The sequence below is a fragment of the Alosa sapidissima genome, chromosome 3 (genome assembly GCF_018492685.1).
Source record: "Alosa sapidissima isolate fAloSap1 chromosome 3, fAloSap1.pri, whole genome shotgun sequence".
NCBI classification, from domain to species: domain Eukaryota; kingdom Metazoa; phylum Chordata; class Actinopteri; order Clupeiformes; family Clupeidae; genus Alosa; species Alosa sapidissima.
In genome coordinates, this window is record NC_055959.1 from 38,584,179 (window position 1) to 38,601,678 (window position 17,500).

The window sequence follows — 17,500 nt, forward strand, 5'->3', positions numbered from 1 at the left end:
TGAGTGCTTCAATCAAAAGTTGCATGACCCTCCCCTGCCTGCAAGAAACTTTTCAACGACCCTCCAGCAGCATTTTCAAAAAACACATTACTCCCCGGCCAATTGTCGATACCTTCCGCAAAAAGACATGACCCTCCCCGGCCAATTGTCGATACCTTCCGCCCACGCTATAAAGCGCTAAGACACATCGACGTAGGCTATCGTTCTAAACTCACCCTCTGCTTTCTGATCTTACACATCACACTTCACCAAGATGGTGGCCATTTCAGTAGATTTACTCACTAACATTGTTGTGGAAACACAATAAGCATGGAAACTAAATGCACACCATCTTGCAACTGCATTAGCCTACTTGAAATAAGTTACTCCTCTAGTAAGTATTCACATGAAATAAAACAATAAAACATTGAGACCATTCAACAAAGCACACTGGGTAATAACAAATTCAACACATTAACTTGTTGCTATGGACCCGTCTCTAGGCTTCCTCAGTCATTGTAAAGCTGCCGAAGCTGAACATTATCCAAAACTCAATTTCTCAGACGAGCGTCAATTTGGGAGCTTGCTACACTCCTACCTTCTCAAATGATTTGAAAAGGCCGTTTGCACAATTTCACAAATAATCACAGGGACCGAAAAATACCTAACATGCCAAGTTTTTCCGGGTTTAGGCCTATCATTTTAACTTTTCCCCGCTGTCTTGCCGTTTTAATATTATCCCGTAGAATATCCCATATTACTGTAATACTCTCATAACATTAGTCCTGCATTCTGGCCTGTCTCTGTGTTGTCCTGTTGTTACCCCTTGCCCTTCCAGTGAAACAAATGTATTCAAATCATCGTTTTGCTTGCTTGAATGCGAACTCAGAGTGATGTTAACCTACAGTAGGCCTATTTAAGTTAACGACGTGGTTGTCGTGAGAGCACGATTCATTGGCGCTTGCTGTGTTCGGCTGTAGGCTATGTCTACGTGCGCACCTGCCAGGCTGAGAGCCAAAGAAATCCCCCTGTAAATTCACTCCAAGTTGGCCTACCATAACTTACCAACTCTACACTGTAGACCATAAACTGGCTATTTATATGACCAATGTATTTGTTCAACTTTATGAAGCAGAATTATGCACTGCTACTTGGAACGTAACACATTTTTGTTGGCAGGACAGGTTCTGCCATTTTTGTTGGCAGAACAAATTGCACTTGTTGCTGGTTACCAATAAATAGGGCCTACTATATATTTTTTTGCAAACAACAAAAACAGAAAGGATGGAGACAGCAAAGCTAGAGATGGGCAGGAACAAGGTCAATTCGTAGATATGCTTGTCAACACGTCAGGAGCTGGATGTGTGGATGAATGAAGCACAAGTATGCTTTATAAGCATGCACACTGTTTAAAGTTAGGCTAGGCTACACGGTAAACTACAAGTAAACCAAAGTTAAATGTAGCTTTTTTAGGGCTGGATAAAGTTGACCAAATGGATATAGGCTGTTAGGCGTGAATAAAGCAGGCCTAGGCTACTTTGTTGCTCCAACCCTTCCAACGTTAATGGGGACGGATGTTGACATTTTCCGTATTTTGCGTGAGAAACCCGGGAAATCTCCCTTATTTTCATTGTTCAATGTTGACAGAGCTATGGAACGAAAGAGAATGTTATATGGCGACAGAAATCAACAATCAAACAAGCCACTTTGATTTTTTGCTGTTTTCATTAATACAAAAGATGGGTGACCCCCCCTCCTAGACAAAAAAAAGTTAGGTGACCCTCCCCTCAACAAAGAATAAAAAGACATGACCCTCCCCTATTTTCCTCCGGTGACCCCGTTTATAAATAACGAACGGTCCCTAAGGTCTACAAGGTCCTCATTAACATATTTACATTATGTCGTAATGCATTTCTCTGGGTCCAAAGTCCTTTTGCACAATGTTACAGTTTTTTCTGAATGCTTAAGCACATTTTTTGTAACTATGGCTTTTTTTTGCAAAACTCTACACACAAATTGGAAAACATTGTAGTTCTCTTGCAAAAGCTAACACACCTTACTTAACTCTTCACACCTTCGTAAAAATTGTGTTTTCGTAACAAACAGTAAACACAAGCCATCACAATAGTAAGCACACAATGTGCCAACTACACACTGATGGTCTGAATAAAAAACACATCTGGCTTTTGCTTTCTCTGTGCACGAGGTAGACTATGTTAGTTTGAGGTCATACTTTTGTCATAGTTCTGTAAACATACAGGGATCCAAACTTCAAGTATTACATGTAGTGTTTATTTACACACATTTTCACTTAGACAAAACAAATCAGTCTACATCGTCTCTCTCAAAATTCTGTCTACATCACATGCAATGTCCTAGTCCAAGGCACCGGGAAAAATATATTCTGGAATGCTGTATCCAGGCCTGACATGACAATATATTTTTTTGCCTGTAAAAGGGCTATTTCTTCCTCTTCCCCCTCCTTCCATCCTCCTCTTGCTCCTCCTTGTCCTCTTCCTCTAACTTCACCTCCTTGTCCTTGTCATCCTCTCCCTCTCACTTCTTCACCTCCGCGTCCTCTTCCTCCTCCTCTTCCTCCTACTTCTTCATCTCCACGTCCTATTCTTCAGCCTCCTCTAATTCTTACTCTTCTCACTCTTCCTGCTTCCTCCATTGTACCCATTGTACATGACCTGTGGCTTATTTATAGTGCTTAGGCATTTTATGTTACGTGTTCCTCCTCCTCCTCCAGTCCAGTTCTCTCTCTCTTATGTTCCTCCTCCTCCTCCTCCTCCTCCTCCTCCTCCTCCAGTCCAGTTCTCTCTCTTATGTTACGTGTTCCTCCTCTTTCTCCAGTCCAGTTCCCTCTCTCGCTGCGGCTGCAGCGACTCTTCTCCGAGAGTCTGTCTCGCCCAGAGAGTCGTGACGCTGAGGCCCTCCGCCACGAGGTGGAGGATAACGTGAGTGTGTGTGTGTGTGTGTGTTTTGCTCTGAGTGTGTGTGTGTGTGTGTGTGTGTGTGTGTGTGTGTGTGTGTGTGTGTGTGTGTGTGTGTGTTTTGCTCTGAGTGTGTGTGTGTTTTGCTCTGTGTGTGTGTGTGTGTGTGTGTGTGTGTCTGGGTTTGTGTTTGTGTGTGCGTGTGAGTGTGTGTGTGTGTGTGTGTGTGTGTGTGTGTGTGTGTGTGTGTGTGTTTTGCTCTGAGTGTGTGTGTGTGTGTTTTGCTCTGAGTGTGTGTGTGTTTTGCTCTGTGTGTGTGTGTGTGTGTGTGTCTGGGTTTGTGTTTGTGTGTGCGTGTGAGTGTGTGTGTGTGTGTGTGTGTGTATGTGTTTGTGTGTGTGTGTGTGTGTGTGTGTGTGTGTGTGTGATAACGATCATAAAAACCCATCTTTGATTCAGCTCTGTCTTTTTTGTAATAGGCTCCTGTCTATTGTATTGTGCTTTAAGTCATTAGTCATTTTCCTTCTGAATTGCAGCTGAATGAAGTGTACAAGCAGATTCCTGGGTCTCATAAAGTGACCGGCACTGCCTTCAGGTGAGGACAGATGACCTCTTTATGTAAAAATCCAGGAAAGTAGCCAGAGTTGCTTTTAAAAACCTGAAATATCCGTTATGTTTCAAAGTGGTATATCTTTTTTTTCTTTTTAGGACCCAGAGAAATGCTGGCAAAAGGTAAAGATGACAGCCATATTAATCACAAATGTATAATAATCACCCTGAAAATGCATAATGTTAATGCATGCGTCTTAATGTATGTTCCTGGCATGTCCCCTGTGTTCTGTAGGCAGAACAACATCATATTAAGAGAATGTTAATGTATGTGCTTAATGTATGTACTGTTCCTGGCCCCGGGTTCTGTGTTCTGTAGGCAGAACAACACCATCGTGGACACGGTTCTTGCTGCTCCTCGCTCCGCCTACCCCGACATCGTCAAGCTGACCAACAAGCAGGTGCAGGCCAGTACCTTCAGCAACATGAAGGTCGTCCCGGGCTACTACACCGTGGCAACAGACCGAGGTGGGTAGGGATGAGGGGAACGAGGTGGGTAGGGATGAGGGGAAACTGGTCTCGACTCACGCACAGTGACTTGCATTACACACAGGTGCACACATGATTGCTGTAAAGTCCAATAACAAAAGCCACCAGGCGTAGCTTTAAGGCTATTGGCGCTCAGGCCAACACTTCCCAGTAGAAAGCAGTTACACACCAGTAGAAAAGTGTTCCAATATCCCTAGAACCTGTTGGAATGTCTATTGGTTTCTAGATGGTTTGCTATTGGTTTTCAAATGGTGTTCTACTGGTGTTCTACTGGGGTTTTCTACTGGTTTCAACTGGCAGTTCTACTATGGTTAGCATTACTAGCGTTCTTAGCATTTTTAGCATTCATCGCTAACCATTTCATTGGCTGAATGTGCAGGGAAACAGTTTTTCATACTCTTCAAAAACACTGTTTGTCGACTTCAAACTGTGTGAGCCCTCTACACATATTGCAGAACATACACATATTGTACCTCATACCTCATAATATGTGTGTGTGTGTGTGTGTGTAGAGGCTACGGGGGCAGTGGAGCTACAGGAAGGTGTGGAGTCTGTGGACGTGCGTGTGCCACTCTTCATCAAAGACGAGGATGAGGAGAAGAAACAGCTGCAGGTGGAGGCTCTCGATGTGCCCCTCGGCATTGCCAAGCTCGGCCGCAAATTCGTCAACATCACCGTCGTCAAGGAGCACGGTCAGATAACTCACTCACTCACTCACTCACACACTCACTATGCCATAGCCATGTTAGTTTGGGAATGCTTGAACTATATAGGGAACTTAAATAAAATAATAATAATAATAATATTGTGTGTGTGTGTGTGTGTTTTCCTCTTCTAGCCAAGAGCATCCTGACATTCCTGCAGCCTGCATACACATACAGCCGCCAAGAAGGCGTGGCTAACATCCCCATCAGCCGGGAGATCATTGAAGACGGACGCACACAGGTCACCTACCGCTCCCGTGACCTCACCGCCAAGGACAAGAAGGTGTGTGTGTGTGTGTGTGTGTGTGTGTGTGTGTGTGTGTGTGTGGGTGTGGGTGGGTGGGCCAAACATCAGCAGAGGTCAGAGGTTAACAGGTTTTACCGCAGGGGAGTTTATTTTCGACACCAATTTAGCCTCACCTATGTCATTTCTTTCTGCTCCTCAAATGTATTTATTTTTTTTAAGCTCTGTAACAGTATGTTTTATATAAAACTTTAACATTTGTGATAATGTGCTGTTTCCTTGTGACCAGTGATGGTCATTTTGATACCGCTGATGAATAGAGACCCAGTCAGACCAATAGTATGAAAAATCAGGAACAGAGTTTATTTACAATGATGCTCATCAAGGGAGAGACAGCATGACTTCACCTAAACATCTATCAGCTGCTCTAACTAGACAAGGAAATAGTTATGGTTTAAGTATCCTTCCAGGCTGACTGGAGATGGCGTTGGTCATCCCATCTCACGTGGACTACACTGAATCAGACTCTGATTAGTAGCAACCTGGCAATCCGGAGCAGATACTGTAGCTACTGACGCAGCCATGCAGAACAGTGAAACACTGCAAAGTCATAATATTCCCGCTTATCTCTAAATACAGCCACACACAGAATCATACTTTTAGTCTCAAAGTGACCACTAATGAGAAATGAGAAAATGAGAAAACATTAAACCACATATTGGAATATTGGACATAATGTTCTATTCTACTTTCTCTCACTAGAAACTGTTAAAAGATAATGTGTTGAGTTGTCAGGACTACGTGTAATGATAATATCTGCTGTTTCCTCAGGACTATATGACCGTGGAGGGTGATCTGACTTATCAGCCGGGCGAGACTCAGAAAATGGTTCCCGTAAAGCTGCTGGAACTGGGCGAGGCCGACGGTCTGCTGGATGACCGGCAGGTCAAACAGTTTGTCATGGACCTGAGCAACCCGCGCCAGGGAGCCAAGCTGGGCCGATACCCACGCACCACCATCACCATCGCAGACAAGCCTGGTAGGCACATCATCACTGACACAGACAAGCCCAGTAGGCACAGACAAGCCTGGTAGGCACATCATCACTGACACAGACAAGCCCAGTAGGCACAGACAAGCCTGGTAGGCACATCATCACTGACACAGACAAGCCTGGTAGGCACATCATCACTGACACAGACAAGCCTGGTAGGCACATCATCACTGACACAGACAAGCCCAGTAGGCTTTAAATGTAGGTGGGAGAGATGGATGATTGAATGAATGTGCTTTCTAAAAGTGAATTGAGCTTGAACCTTTAATTTCATTCAAAGCCCCACAAGACTGCGTAGGATAAGAGTTTTGTAGCTTTAAAGTAAACACTCACTGATCACTGAATGATTCACCCAGATCTCATGACAACGTTTGATCCTGTGATAAAGTGGTGTTCGGTTTTAGGAAGTAAAGTTCTATTTTTTGTCGTCTCTCAGAGCCCAGTGTGATGATGTTTAAGAAGGGCACCCAGACCTTCACGACCTCTGACCCTGTCTACAACATTCCCGTGGTCCGGACCCGGAACCTGGAGGGCCCGGCCACCGTGCACTGGCGGACCCGAAAGGCGTCTCGCTTTGAGGTGTCTGGCCCGCTGAAGTTTGGCCCAGGCGAGAGCGAGAAGAACGTTGTGATCGACGCACGCTCCCATCCAGGGCCCATCAACCCAGAGACCTTCCAGCTGGAGCTGTTTGAGCCGGGCCCCAACACCGCCGTGGGAGAGAGGAAGACCACACTGGTCAACGTCACTGACCCTGGTGAGGGGATGGACACACACACACACACACACACACACACACACACACACACATACACACACATATGCACACACAGATGCTCGTTGGAGATAGGAAGACCACACTGGACAATGTCACTGACCCTGGTGAGGGGATGGTAACATACGTACATGCACACACACACTCATACACACACACACGCATGCCCCGATATACAGATACACATCTACAGAGACCCACCAACAGACATCAGTGTTGTAAGATATGGCTGCCCCCTTCAGAACCAAGGCATATCTGATCTGTCCATGTTAAGATGTAATGTGTGTGTAAAACTGGATCATCAGTATTGATTTGTGAAGTGTGGCTTGATTATCCTCACCTATGTTGTAATGTGTGTGTGTGTGTGTGTGTGTGTGTGTGTGTGTGTGTGCCAGGTGGCGATATGAAAACCCAGGACATGATCCCGCTGCAGAATATGGGCTTCATAAACCAGCAGACATCTCCAGGAGTGCCCACCAACATCAAGGCCAACGCCACCGGCCCCCGGAACATCCGCCTCAACTGGAACCCAGTGCCTGGGGCCCTCGGCTACAAGGCAAGTCCAACACCACCTCACACATGCAGCTCAGCGCTCATCTTGACCAGACCTGTGTCTGATCTCTCTCTGTGTGTGTGTGTGTGTGTCAGGAAACCTTTCTTTAGGTGAAAATGAAATACTGAAATAACTTAATTCAGAATTCAACTCCATCCTCTCTCAGGTGAAACACTGGATCTACGGAGACCCGGAAGAGGATGGTCAGGTGACCGATGTGAAGTCGCCCCAGGCTGAGCTGACCAACCTGTACCCGTACTGCGACTACGAGATGCGGGTGCGCAGCTACAACGCCATGGGAGAGGGAAGCTACAGCGACATGGTGCCCTGTCAGACCCTGGAGGATGGTGAGGCATTAGGCATGCTCAGGAGTCAAAGAGCCACTGGGCATGCTCAGGAGTCAAAGAGCCACTGGGCATGCTCAGATGTCTGGGGAGAAAGAAAGAGCCACTGGGCATGCTCAGGAGTCAAAGAGCCACTGGGCATGCTCAGGAGTCAAAGAGCCACTGGGCCAGTAGAGGTTAAGTCATTGAGAGACCTCAGACCCATTAGACCAGCCTCAGACGAGTCCAGGAAGTGACGTCAATTCCGGAAATAAGTACATAATTTACTTTACTCTTTATAGAGAATACAGCGGGAAAAATGTGTTTTCTTATACAGTTCATGGAAAAAATAGTCACATTGGATAGAAGCTTTTTATTATTATTCGTAATTCACATTTATTTATTAAATAATCGATCGCGACTGACTGTCCACGTGATCTGCCAGAGTCAGCTGGGAGGAGCTCGTGACTCACGCATAGGGACTCACGGCAAATATTGCGCGAAATTTTGGTTTATGGCTATCGTTTAGATGTCCTTCCTATTCATTAACATGAACATGATGACTGACTAAATAAATGACTATGATGTGTTATAAACCATTGTAGGCGTACATTTAAGTTATCATAATATCACATCAATTAAGTGTTTTCTGTAGGCTAGGCTACTGTGTGACATGCTTTACACTACAGCATAAAAATCAACAATAGGCTATGAACACGTTTGCAGTATCACTGTTGCAGAAATCACATACAAGAAGGCATCCTCTTGATTGTTTGTACATTTTTGCACATTCCAACATAAGGAAGCAGCATGAGGAAACTTGTCGTTTTTCTGCCTTATTTTCTAACTACTTTTAAGAGTCTGCAGTATCATTGAGTACAGCTGTTACAAGAGGGTCTGGTGTCCCTTTGTTATGATGCACTTCCTGCGACGTGGTCATTCGTCTCTAAATGACTTAACTCCCTCTCAGCCACTGGGCATGCTCAGGAGTCTGGGGAGAAAGAGCCACTGGACATGCTCAGGAGTCTGGGGAGAAAGAGCCACTGGACATGCTCAGGAGTCTGGGGAAAAAGAGTAGTGCATTGATAGGCCTCTCTTTCCAAAGTCAACTTTCGAGAGAGAGAAGTACCGGTAAACGGGAAGGATTCTCTCTGTCAAAACAAAGTAACACTTTAAGGACGACTTATTCTCAATTCTTGATCTTGAAACATGCTTTTAGAAAAAGGTTTTCTGATGTATTTAAAAACAATGATTCATGCTTTTCTAATATAGAGGCTGTGGCTATATCAAGTAGAGTACAAGCTGTATACCTGTCCTTGGGTAAACATATTGTACTCCTAATATGAAGTGTACTGTAAGTATGACCTACTTAGAGCCGCTGCAGCAAAAGGAAGTTTAGCATTAGGAGAGAAGACTCAGTGCATATGGAGTTCTCTTATTCCCTCAGAGAATAGAGTCGTTGTCAGCACATGTGTCCTTTTTGGGGTCAGTTTTAGTATGCAAACTTCCTCCCTCTTATACTCACTCTCTCTCCCCCTCTCTCTCTTTCACTCTCTCTCCCCCTCTCCCCCCTCTCTCTCTCCCTCCCATCTATCTATCTATCTATCTATCTATCTATCTATCTATCTCTCTCTACCTTCCCCCCGTTCCTCTCTGTATCTTCTCGTCTCTCCTCGTCCTCGTGTTCTGCTCTGGCGCCGGCCCGTTCTCTCGTCCAGTGCCCAGTGAGCCGGGTCGCCTGGCCTTCAACGTCCTCAGCCCCACGGTCACTCAAGTGAGCTGGGCTGAGCCCGCGGAGCCCAACGGCATCATCACAGACTACGAGGTCATCTACACGCCCATCGACGAGGACAGCAGTAAGGCCCCTCTCACTATGGCTATACGTCTATACGTCCACTATATGGGATCCTATAGATCTGTAGGTTTACTGATCACTTATTAGCTAGCAGTTATAGTGCCCTTTGAAGGGAATAGTCAGGTATCTGTTTTAATGAAGTCAATGACGCCATGGTCATTCCTATTTATTACAACAAAAATTATATTATTATATATATATTTTATATATATTCAGATTGAGATCTAAATAAAAGTCTTGATAGTCTTGATCATCATTCTTCATAATCACAGAAAGGACAAGGATCTTGTTTTGATAATACATGCTGTCAGTCTTATAAACACCGTACAAAAAGAGTTGGTAACACTTTATAATAACTACACACAATTAATCATTTATTAAGCCTTTGTTACTTATTAGTTAATAGTTTGTTCATCATTAGTTATTTCTTGTTCATACATAATTTATCATCAGTAAAGCATTTGTTCACACAGTTATAAATGGTTTGTTCATAGTAAATAAGCCTATCCAAAAAATAAGTTTGTAAGTAAATGATTTATACTTAATAACTAATGAAACAACCACTTATAAATGAAATCATTTTCCTATTATAAACCAGTTGCAAACTATTACAAAATGCTTTGTTCATCATTTGTAAAGCATTGTTCCTATGTTAATTAATTTGTAAATGTGTTGCAAGGCATAAAATGTACTCACTTTAGATGAGCTCACAAATTATCATTAACTAACCACTTGTAACTCCTGAGTTAATTATGACTTAGTATTAAGAAGTGGTTTATAAAATATGTATCCTCACCCTAACTAATTATTAGTGCATGTGTATGTAACAACTGTTAAATAATGGAAATATTACTTCATCAACAAAATACTATTGCATAATTTTTTAAGTATTAACAATAATGTACAAACATATTTTAGATATAGGCTTATTTACTATGAACAAACCATCTATAACTGTGTGAACAAATGTTTTACTGATGATAAATTATGTATGAACAATAAATTACTAATGATGAACAAACCATTAACTAATAAGTAACAAAGGCTTAATAAATGATGAATTGTGTGTAGTTATTATAAAGTGTTACCAAAGAGTTATTTCACACTTCTATTCTACCAGTGTGGCGCTGCCAAGTTTCAGCAGTAAGTATTACCTAGGGCACTTGGCTTGGCATCGCTTGCTGTGATAGCACTAGACTCAGGTCTTGACACAGGCTTGCTCTCCTCCCTGCTCTATGCAGAGCCCATAGGCACGGACAAGAAGGTGAAAATTGACAACGCAAAGAAACGCATGTTGCTGATCGAGAACCTGCAGCCCCACCAGACGTACCTCTACAAGGTGCGGGCCAAGAACAGCATTGGTTGGGGACCGTTCCGCGACGCCACCATCAACCTGGCATCGCAGCCCAGCAGACCCATGTCTAGTGAGTACCAGAAAAAGAGCTGTTGTTCACTGCTACAGCACATTTTACAAATAGAGGGATGCAATTCGAAGTTGAATGTGCACTTTATGAAAAAGCTCAAGCTCCTTTCAGGAAAAAGTTAAATGTATAATATCTTGCAATTGATCCTTCATCTCTCTTGTTCTCTCTCTCAATTCAATTTGATTCAATTATATAGACTTTATTTGCATGGCCATTCAAACAGAAACTGTGTTGCCAAAGCACATACAGTACAATACAAAAATAGAGAAAAAAATCATAACATGAAAATAACACACCCCTCTCTCTCCCTTTCTCTCTCCCTCTCTCCCTTTCTCTCTCTCTCTCTCCCTCTCTCTCTCTCTCTCTCCCTCTCTCCCTTTCTCTCTCTCTCTCTCTCTCTCTCCCTCTCTCCCCGACTAGTTCCCATCATCCCTGACATCCCCATCGTGGACGCGGAGGCGGGTGACGAGTATGACAGCTACCTGATGTACAGTAACGAGGTGCTGCGGACCCCTAACAGCTCCAAGAGCCCCAGTGTGGTCGGAGACGGTAAGTTCCAGTACACCAAGTAGTCTGGCCATACATGGGCAGTACACCAAGCAGTCTGACCATACATGGGCAGTACACCAAGCAGTCTGACCATACATGGGCAGTACACCAAGCAGTCTGACCATACATGGGCAGTACACCAAGCAGTCTGGCCATACATGGGCAGTACATCAAGCAGTCTAGATGGGCAGTACATCAAGCAGTCTACATGGGCAGTACATCAAGCAGTCTACATGGGCAGTACACCAAGGCTTTCAGTTTCAGCAGTCTGCTCACATACATGCCGTAGTGTGGTCATATAGTTAAAGCAAACCGTTTGTGGAACGAGATAGAACTTATTATGGTCTGAGCGTTGCGTTACGCTTGCCGCTGGCCAGTGGGATCCCTGCCTTACTCCTTACTCAGTTCAACTGAAAGTAAGCTTGGTCACAAGAAAATAGTCTATATATATATATATATATATATATCTTTCTATGGTCTATTTATCTCTATCTATCTAACTATCTATGATTTATGATCTATTTATCTCTATCTATCTATCTATCTATCTATCTATCTATCTATCCATCCATCAAAAACATTTGGCAGTAACCAGACCACAGGGCCACATCAGTACACAAAGTCTTACAGTGGTGTGCCACAGGGTCATATCTGCTCCCTAGTCCACTACAGTGTGCTGAGAGGCCAAGTATGTATGACTACGACCACACCACTGTAAGGCTTTGTTTACTGTGTAGTGAAGGGAGAGAGCAGTGACCCCACCCGGTCATGAACCCCAACGCCAAAGAGCCAGGCCTGTTGGCATGGCAGTCAGAGCGCATACTCAACTGTAGTGACCCCAAAGAGCCAGGCTTGTAAGTATGGCAGTCAGAGCGCATACTCAACTGTAGTGACCCCAAAGAGCCAGGCTTGTAAGTATGGCAGTCAGAGCGCATACTCAACTGTAGTGTCAGCACTCTGTCACACTGCCCTTCCCTTTCGCTAAGCTTGCCCATGCACTTCACGCACACTGGCGTCCCTCGTGCAACCACCATCCGTACTTCTCCCATCCCAGGGTGCCCCACACACGTGCTTCACCCATCTCTGATGTCCCTCACACTGGGGACAACCAATCCTGGGGGTCCCTCATACGGCTCACACACTGGGCAAGCTTCCGATGACCTCATGCTAAGCCATCCCACTTCTGACACCATATGTAGCGAAGGGAGAGAGCAGTGACCCCCACCCAGTCATGAACCCGGGTCTCCGGGGCACTAATCCTGCAGCTTGACCGCAAAGAGCCAGGCCCGTTGGTATTGCAGTCAGAGCGCATACTCAACTGTAGTGACGGTACTCCGTCACAACTGGTTGTCTGTGACAACACAACTGAAAGTATAAAGCCTTGGTCTACTGACCATGTTGCGGTTTGAAAGATGAACCAAGTTCAACGCTCAGCTTGTTTATCGCTAGCGTTACGCCAGCGTCGGCACGGTTATGCTGCCGAACCATAGAGACCAATAGGAAACCTGCCGCTTGCCGCTGGTCAATGTGATCACGGTCCGCCTAATGGTTTAACTGGACTTACCCTGATGAATCTTATCTGACTTGACAATATATTCTCCTATCTTGAAAGTATGGGTAGTCAGCAGGGACAAACAGTCCCCACCCAGCTCTTTGATTTTGCTGAGACTGCCTCAGTACACAGCTCTATGGAATGTGAAAACTGAAAGGTCAACAGTGCGTTGAGGAAAGTCCTGAGTTTTAGGAACTGTTAGTGCTGTACACGGAGGATTTTTGCCTTTGGGAGAGGCCGTGTGGTTTTTAGTTTTTGATGGCTTGTCAAAGAGGGAATGGTTCAACAAAAAACAAGCAGAACATTGCAGGTTGCGTCTGATTCAAATGTGCATTATTTCAGGTTTAGGATGTTTTTTTTACATTTTCTGTCCCGTCTCAGCTTGATACTACAATATCTACAGTTTTCTTGAATTGGATGCTGTTAAGGCTGGTTTATTGTGAGGCAAAGTTATAGGTCTGTGTTTTGTTTTTCAGTTTATGCAGCGAATATACAAGTTTATCATCAATTACCATGATACAAAAAAATATGAATATACAGTGTAATAGTCTCCCTTATGAAAAAAGATAATGCATGCATGTACACTTGTGCCTGGGCCTTCAAGCTTCAAAATCATCTTAAGAGTTGATGGGACTTTGATTTTTGGCTTCTCTCTTTGTTATTTCTTCTCTTCTGCCTGATCATATTTTACTGCTACTGCCATAAATGCTCCATACTGAAAAGCACACCAAACACCAAACATATACAGGCTGATAAATATATCAGCCAGTTTACCTCAGCAAAATCAGTAAAAAGCTATCACTTTACAATATAAATATGAATCAGAAGTTTTTCCAAAGGGCAGTCAGGACATGTGGTTTAGAATACTATAGAATACGGCTGAATACAGTCCTATAGCTTATCATATATAGCTAGAGCTAACAATTACAAAAACTTTCCAAAATTAGATCCAAAAATCTAAAAATGAGATTGCTCAGTGAGGTCTTATTACTACAGTGAAAACATGCTATTTTTTCTCAAAGAGAGTTTCACAGCCCGCGAGCAAATCAAGATGCAGAACTCTCCACAGTAGTTGCCTCTGCTGCCTAGGCTCTCACCCCTAGCTGAGAGAGGAGGTGAGTGAGGATTGTGTTGTGTAAGCAGTTCACTGCAGCTCTCAGATAATATGTGCCAACATCATTAATCAACGCCGACGCCTAAGGCCTTTTCATCAGCTGAATATCTCTCTTTAAGGATTTATTCCCACTCAGCAAGGTGACTGGACCACTGCCAAAGCTCTCTGTCATCCAGCTTCGGCCCCTTTTAACATGGCACTTTCCAAATCTGTTTGAATGGTGTTGACTCTGTCAGTTTCTGAGGTGGTCTTGTGAGAGTATCATTCTCATGTGCCCATTGTACATGTCAGTTTTCCCTACACCTGTTTGAATGATGTTGACTTTGCTGATTTGAGGTTGTGTGGTCAGAGTAACATCCTCTGGTGATGATAATTAAGAGAATTGAAGTCAAGAAATCACGAGACCCTACTTAGAGGCTATCACATCTTGGCGTTCTGATGACTTGTTCATGATTGCTTTCTGTGGTCAAAAAGCACTAACCAGTTGCAAGGACAGTCCCCCAAACGGTGGGCCTGGCCAACAGGATCCCGGCTCCGTATCGTCCCTGAGTCAGGACCTTCTAACTTAAAGGGACACCAGGCAACGTTTTCGTGTTAATTACGGGACACCAGGCAACGTTTTCGTGTTAATTACGCAAGTCGGTATATGGTTAAATGACTCATTATAGGGCGAATGAAGACTCTCTCGCCCGCCCCTACTGCCTGTAGGAAGAATATCCCACTTGCAAGTTCAGTGTATCGTAACCGCCGACCGAAGCAGGATCAGTTTACATCCTGCATCCACAGCACAGAGGCAAGCTAACGAAACGTTAGCGATTGTTGCAAACGTGTGTATAATGCAGAGCCAGCGAAGAAGCAGCGAAAATCCTTGACGGAAGATGCAAAGAAAAGGAAAAGAGCTTCAGACCGAGCGAGGGGGAGTTTCGTAGAGAAAAATCATCAGGCTTGCCTGGTGTCCCTTTAACGTCATAACTAGCCAGCTTCTGCCTTCTGCTCTGCTCTTCCCCGCCTCCTGATTCCTCTTCCTCTTCTTCATCAGCCTCCTGCTAACACTGGCTACATCCCTTCCCTTCCCTTTCTCACATGCTTGCTGACTCCTTCACCTGCCCCTCCCCACTGGGACCCCCCGCCCCCTTTCGCCACTCGGAATGACCCCAGGCAAGCATTGGAAGCATGTCCAGCTGGTGGGCGATGGTCTGGACCTGCGTAAGATCTCCTGGAGGTTTCCTGCCGACGTCATCCCGCACAGCGTGAGCACCACAGACCACGAGGCCAGTGGTGATGAGGCCTCTCGCCCTCCCGCTGCCAACACCCCCCACCGCCAAGGTGAAGACCATCGCCATCAATAAAACCGCAGGCAGCATGCCAACCAACCGTGCCGTGCCATGCCAACCAACACACGGTGCCAACGCACGTGCCAACCTGTCGCCGGCCGCAGCAGTGCGGTGTTTTTCCTGCTTCCTGTTTTGGGGTGCTGGCAGACACGTCTCCCATCTCCTGTCTCTACTGTGCTTTCCTCTCTGCCTCCCTTCCCCCATATTCTTGATCTCTCTCTCTTACGCTGCAGTGGATGGAGCTTGGTAGAGGCTTTGGGTGATCTCAGTACGTTGGGGAGTTTCTGGAAATTATTTGTCGATTTTTTTTTTTCTTTTTTTTGCTGAAATGTCGGGCATATCCGTAGGTGCAAACTTGCTACACACTCACTATTGAATATGACAATTGTGTGTGTGTGGGGGGGGGGGGGGTGGGGGGGTTAGGGGTTACCTCAGACAGTTGGTATGATGTCACACATAGGAGATTACTCTGGCTTGTGCTAGCATCAGATAATGGCAGTGAACTTTCCCTACTGATCTCTCATCAGACAGCACTAGCCTGGAGGTAGCGTGTAGCCTTTAACCTTACTCATGTACTAAAGCTACCGCTAGTCCTAGAGCTAGTCCTGTGCTTAATCCCAGCTCTAGAACAGCTGGTCTGCACAGTCCTACCGCTAATGCTAATCCCAGTGCTACCATAGCGGCTGCTGCTTCTGCACAGGAGTCAAGTTTCAGTGAAGCTTTGGCAGGGTGATCTGTTGAAGTTTTTGTTTTGTGTTCCTGAGTAGTTTGTATTCACTGGATCGTTATAATTGGGTTTTGACTTTTTTTAAAAAAAATTTTTATGGCTAAGCCATCGCTGACTCATTTGAATCTTGCCCATACAGACCACACGGTGAATGGCAAGTGGGACCAGAGTTTCCTCTACCCCGGCGGTTCCGACTCTCTCACTGGCTCCCTCTCACGCAACATCAGCTCCGCGTCGTCCAGCTACAACCAGCTGTCGAACCTCCCCCACGCCAACTTCAAACACGGAAACTCTGCCAGCAGCATGACCATGGAGACCACCAACACCTACGTGTCAGGCCAAGGTAGGGCTGGATGCCTGTAAACTGATTGAGCCTAGTCCTGGACTCATAGAACTTCAATGGACATTTGCATTAGAAATATCTTTCAGTCTATGACACTTTTATCCAAAGCAACTTACAAGTGGGTACTAACATTCAAGCTACACTACAAAGGAGACCTTAGTGTATAGCTACGGTCTAATCCATATGGGTTTATTCCATGTACCTTCCATAGAGTTTGCACTGCAAAACATAAAATCTAACCAAGTGTTATTAATCTTATATCAAGATCAAAAAATCTATTTGGTATTGTTTTTAGTATGAAGAGACTTACCTAGCATTCCCTCAAAAGATAATTTTGACTTTATTTAAGAAGACTGACTTATTTTAAGGAGTCTTTAGACAAATTTGCTCAATGTACTGGCAGCCAAATTTGCTTTTTTTTAAGGACAAATTTGCTTGTTTTCAGGATGAGATGTCTTAAAATAAGTCAAACTCTTCTTAAATTTAGTCAAATGATTTTACGAGAAAGTCCTAGGTAAGCCTCTTTATACGGAAAACAATACCAACTACATTTTTTGATCTTGATATAAGATTAATTGCACTTGGCTACATTTTATTACATAAGCAGTTTTTGTGGTGTGAGGACAGATTGCCACAAGTTGGTGAGTCACGTAGCTCCAAAGATCTTCCTCTGTTCCTCCTTATGTCTATGGATCAGTGGATCAGTTGGGTGGAGGATAGTGGAAATGAAACGGAGATAGATAAGAGGGTCTGTTATCTGATGTGATTACTCTTTTCTTTTTCAGGGGGCTCGATGTCACGGCAGGTTATCTCAAAAGGCGGAGTCCCTGCCAGAGATGTGATTATGAGGAAGCACTCTCAGAACCGTGGTTACTATGACGACAACGTGCGGGATTCCATCGTCATGGGCGATTTGCAGGCTGGATTCATGGACAGCAT

General features: G+C 44.6%; 1 protein-coding gene across 2 annotated transcripts in view; it reads left to right on the top strand.

Annotated features, from left to right (window-relative positions):
* Positions 1–17,500, top strand: part of itgb4 (integrin, beta 4) — a 48,177-nt gene that overhangs the window by 24,308 nt on the left and 6,369 nt on the right. For both annotated transcript variants that reach the window (XM_042086716.1, XM_042086717.1), the window contains exons 21-35: positions 2,836–2,939; positions 3,452–3,510; positions 3,624–3,647; positions 3,844–3,992; positions 4,526–4,705; positions 4,852–5,000; positions 5,793–6,000; positions 6,452–6,769; positions 7,183–7,343; positions 7,507–7,687; positions 9,382–9,519; positions 10,760–10,942; positions 11,363–11,491; positions 16,358–16,561; positions 17,347–17,500. The exon at positions 17,347–17,500 is cut by the window's right edge and continues 2 nt beyond it. In XM_042086716.1, the coding sequence (XP_041942650.1) occupies positions 2,836–2,939; positions 3,452–3,510; positions 3,624–3,647; positions 3,844–3,992; positions 4,526–4,705; positions 4,852–5,000; positions 5,793–6,000; positions 6,452–6,769; positions 7,183–7,343; positions 7,507–7,687; positions 9,382–9,519; positions 10,760–10,942; positions 11,363–11,491; positions 16,358–16,561; positions 17,347–17,500 (2,341 nt within the window). The remainder of the gene's footprint in view (positions 1–2,835; positions 2,940–3,451; positions 3,511–3,623; positions 3,648–3,843; positions 3,993–4,525; positions 4,706–4,851; positions 5,001–5,792; positions 6,001–6,451; positions 6,770–7,182; positions 7,344–7,506; positions 7,688–9,381; positions 9,520–10,759; positions 10,943–11,362; positions 11,492–16,357; positions 16,562–17,346) is intronic.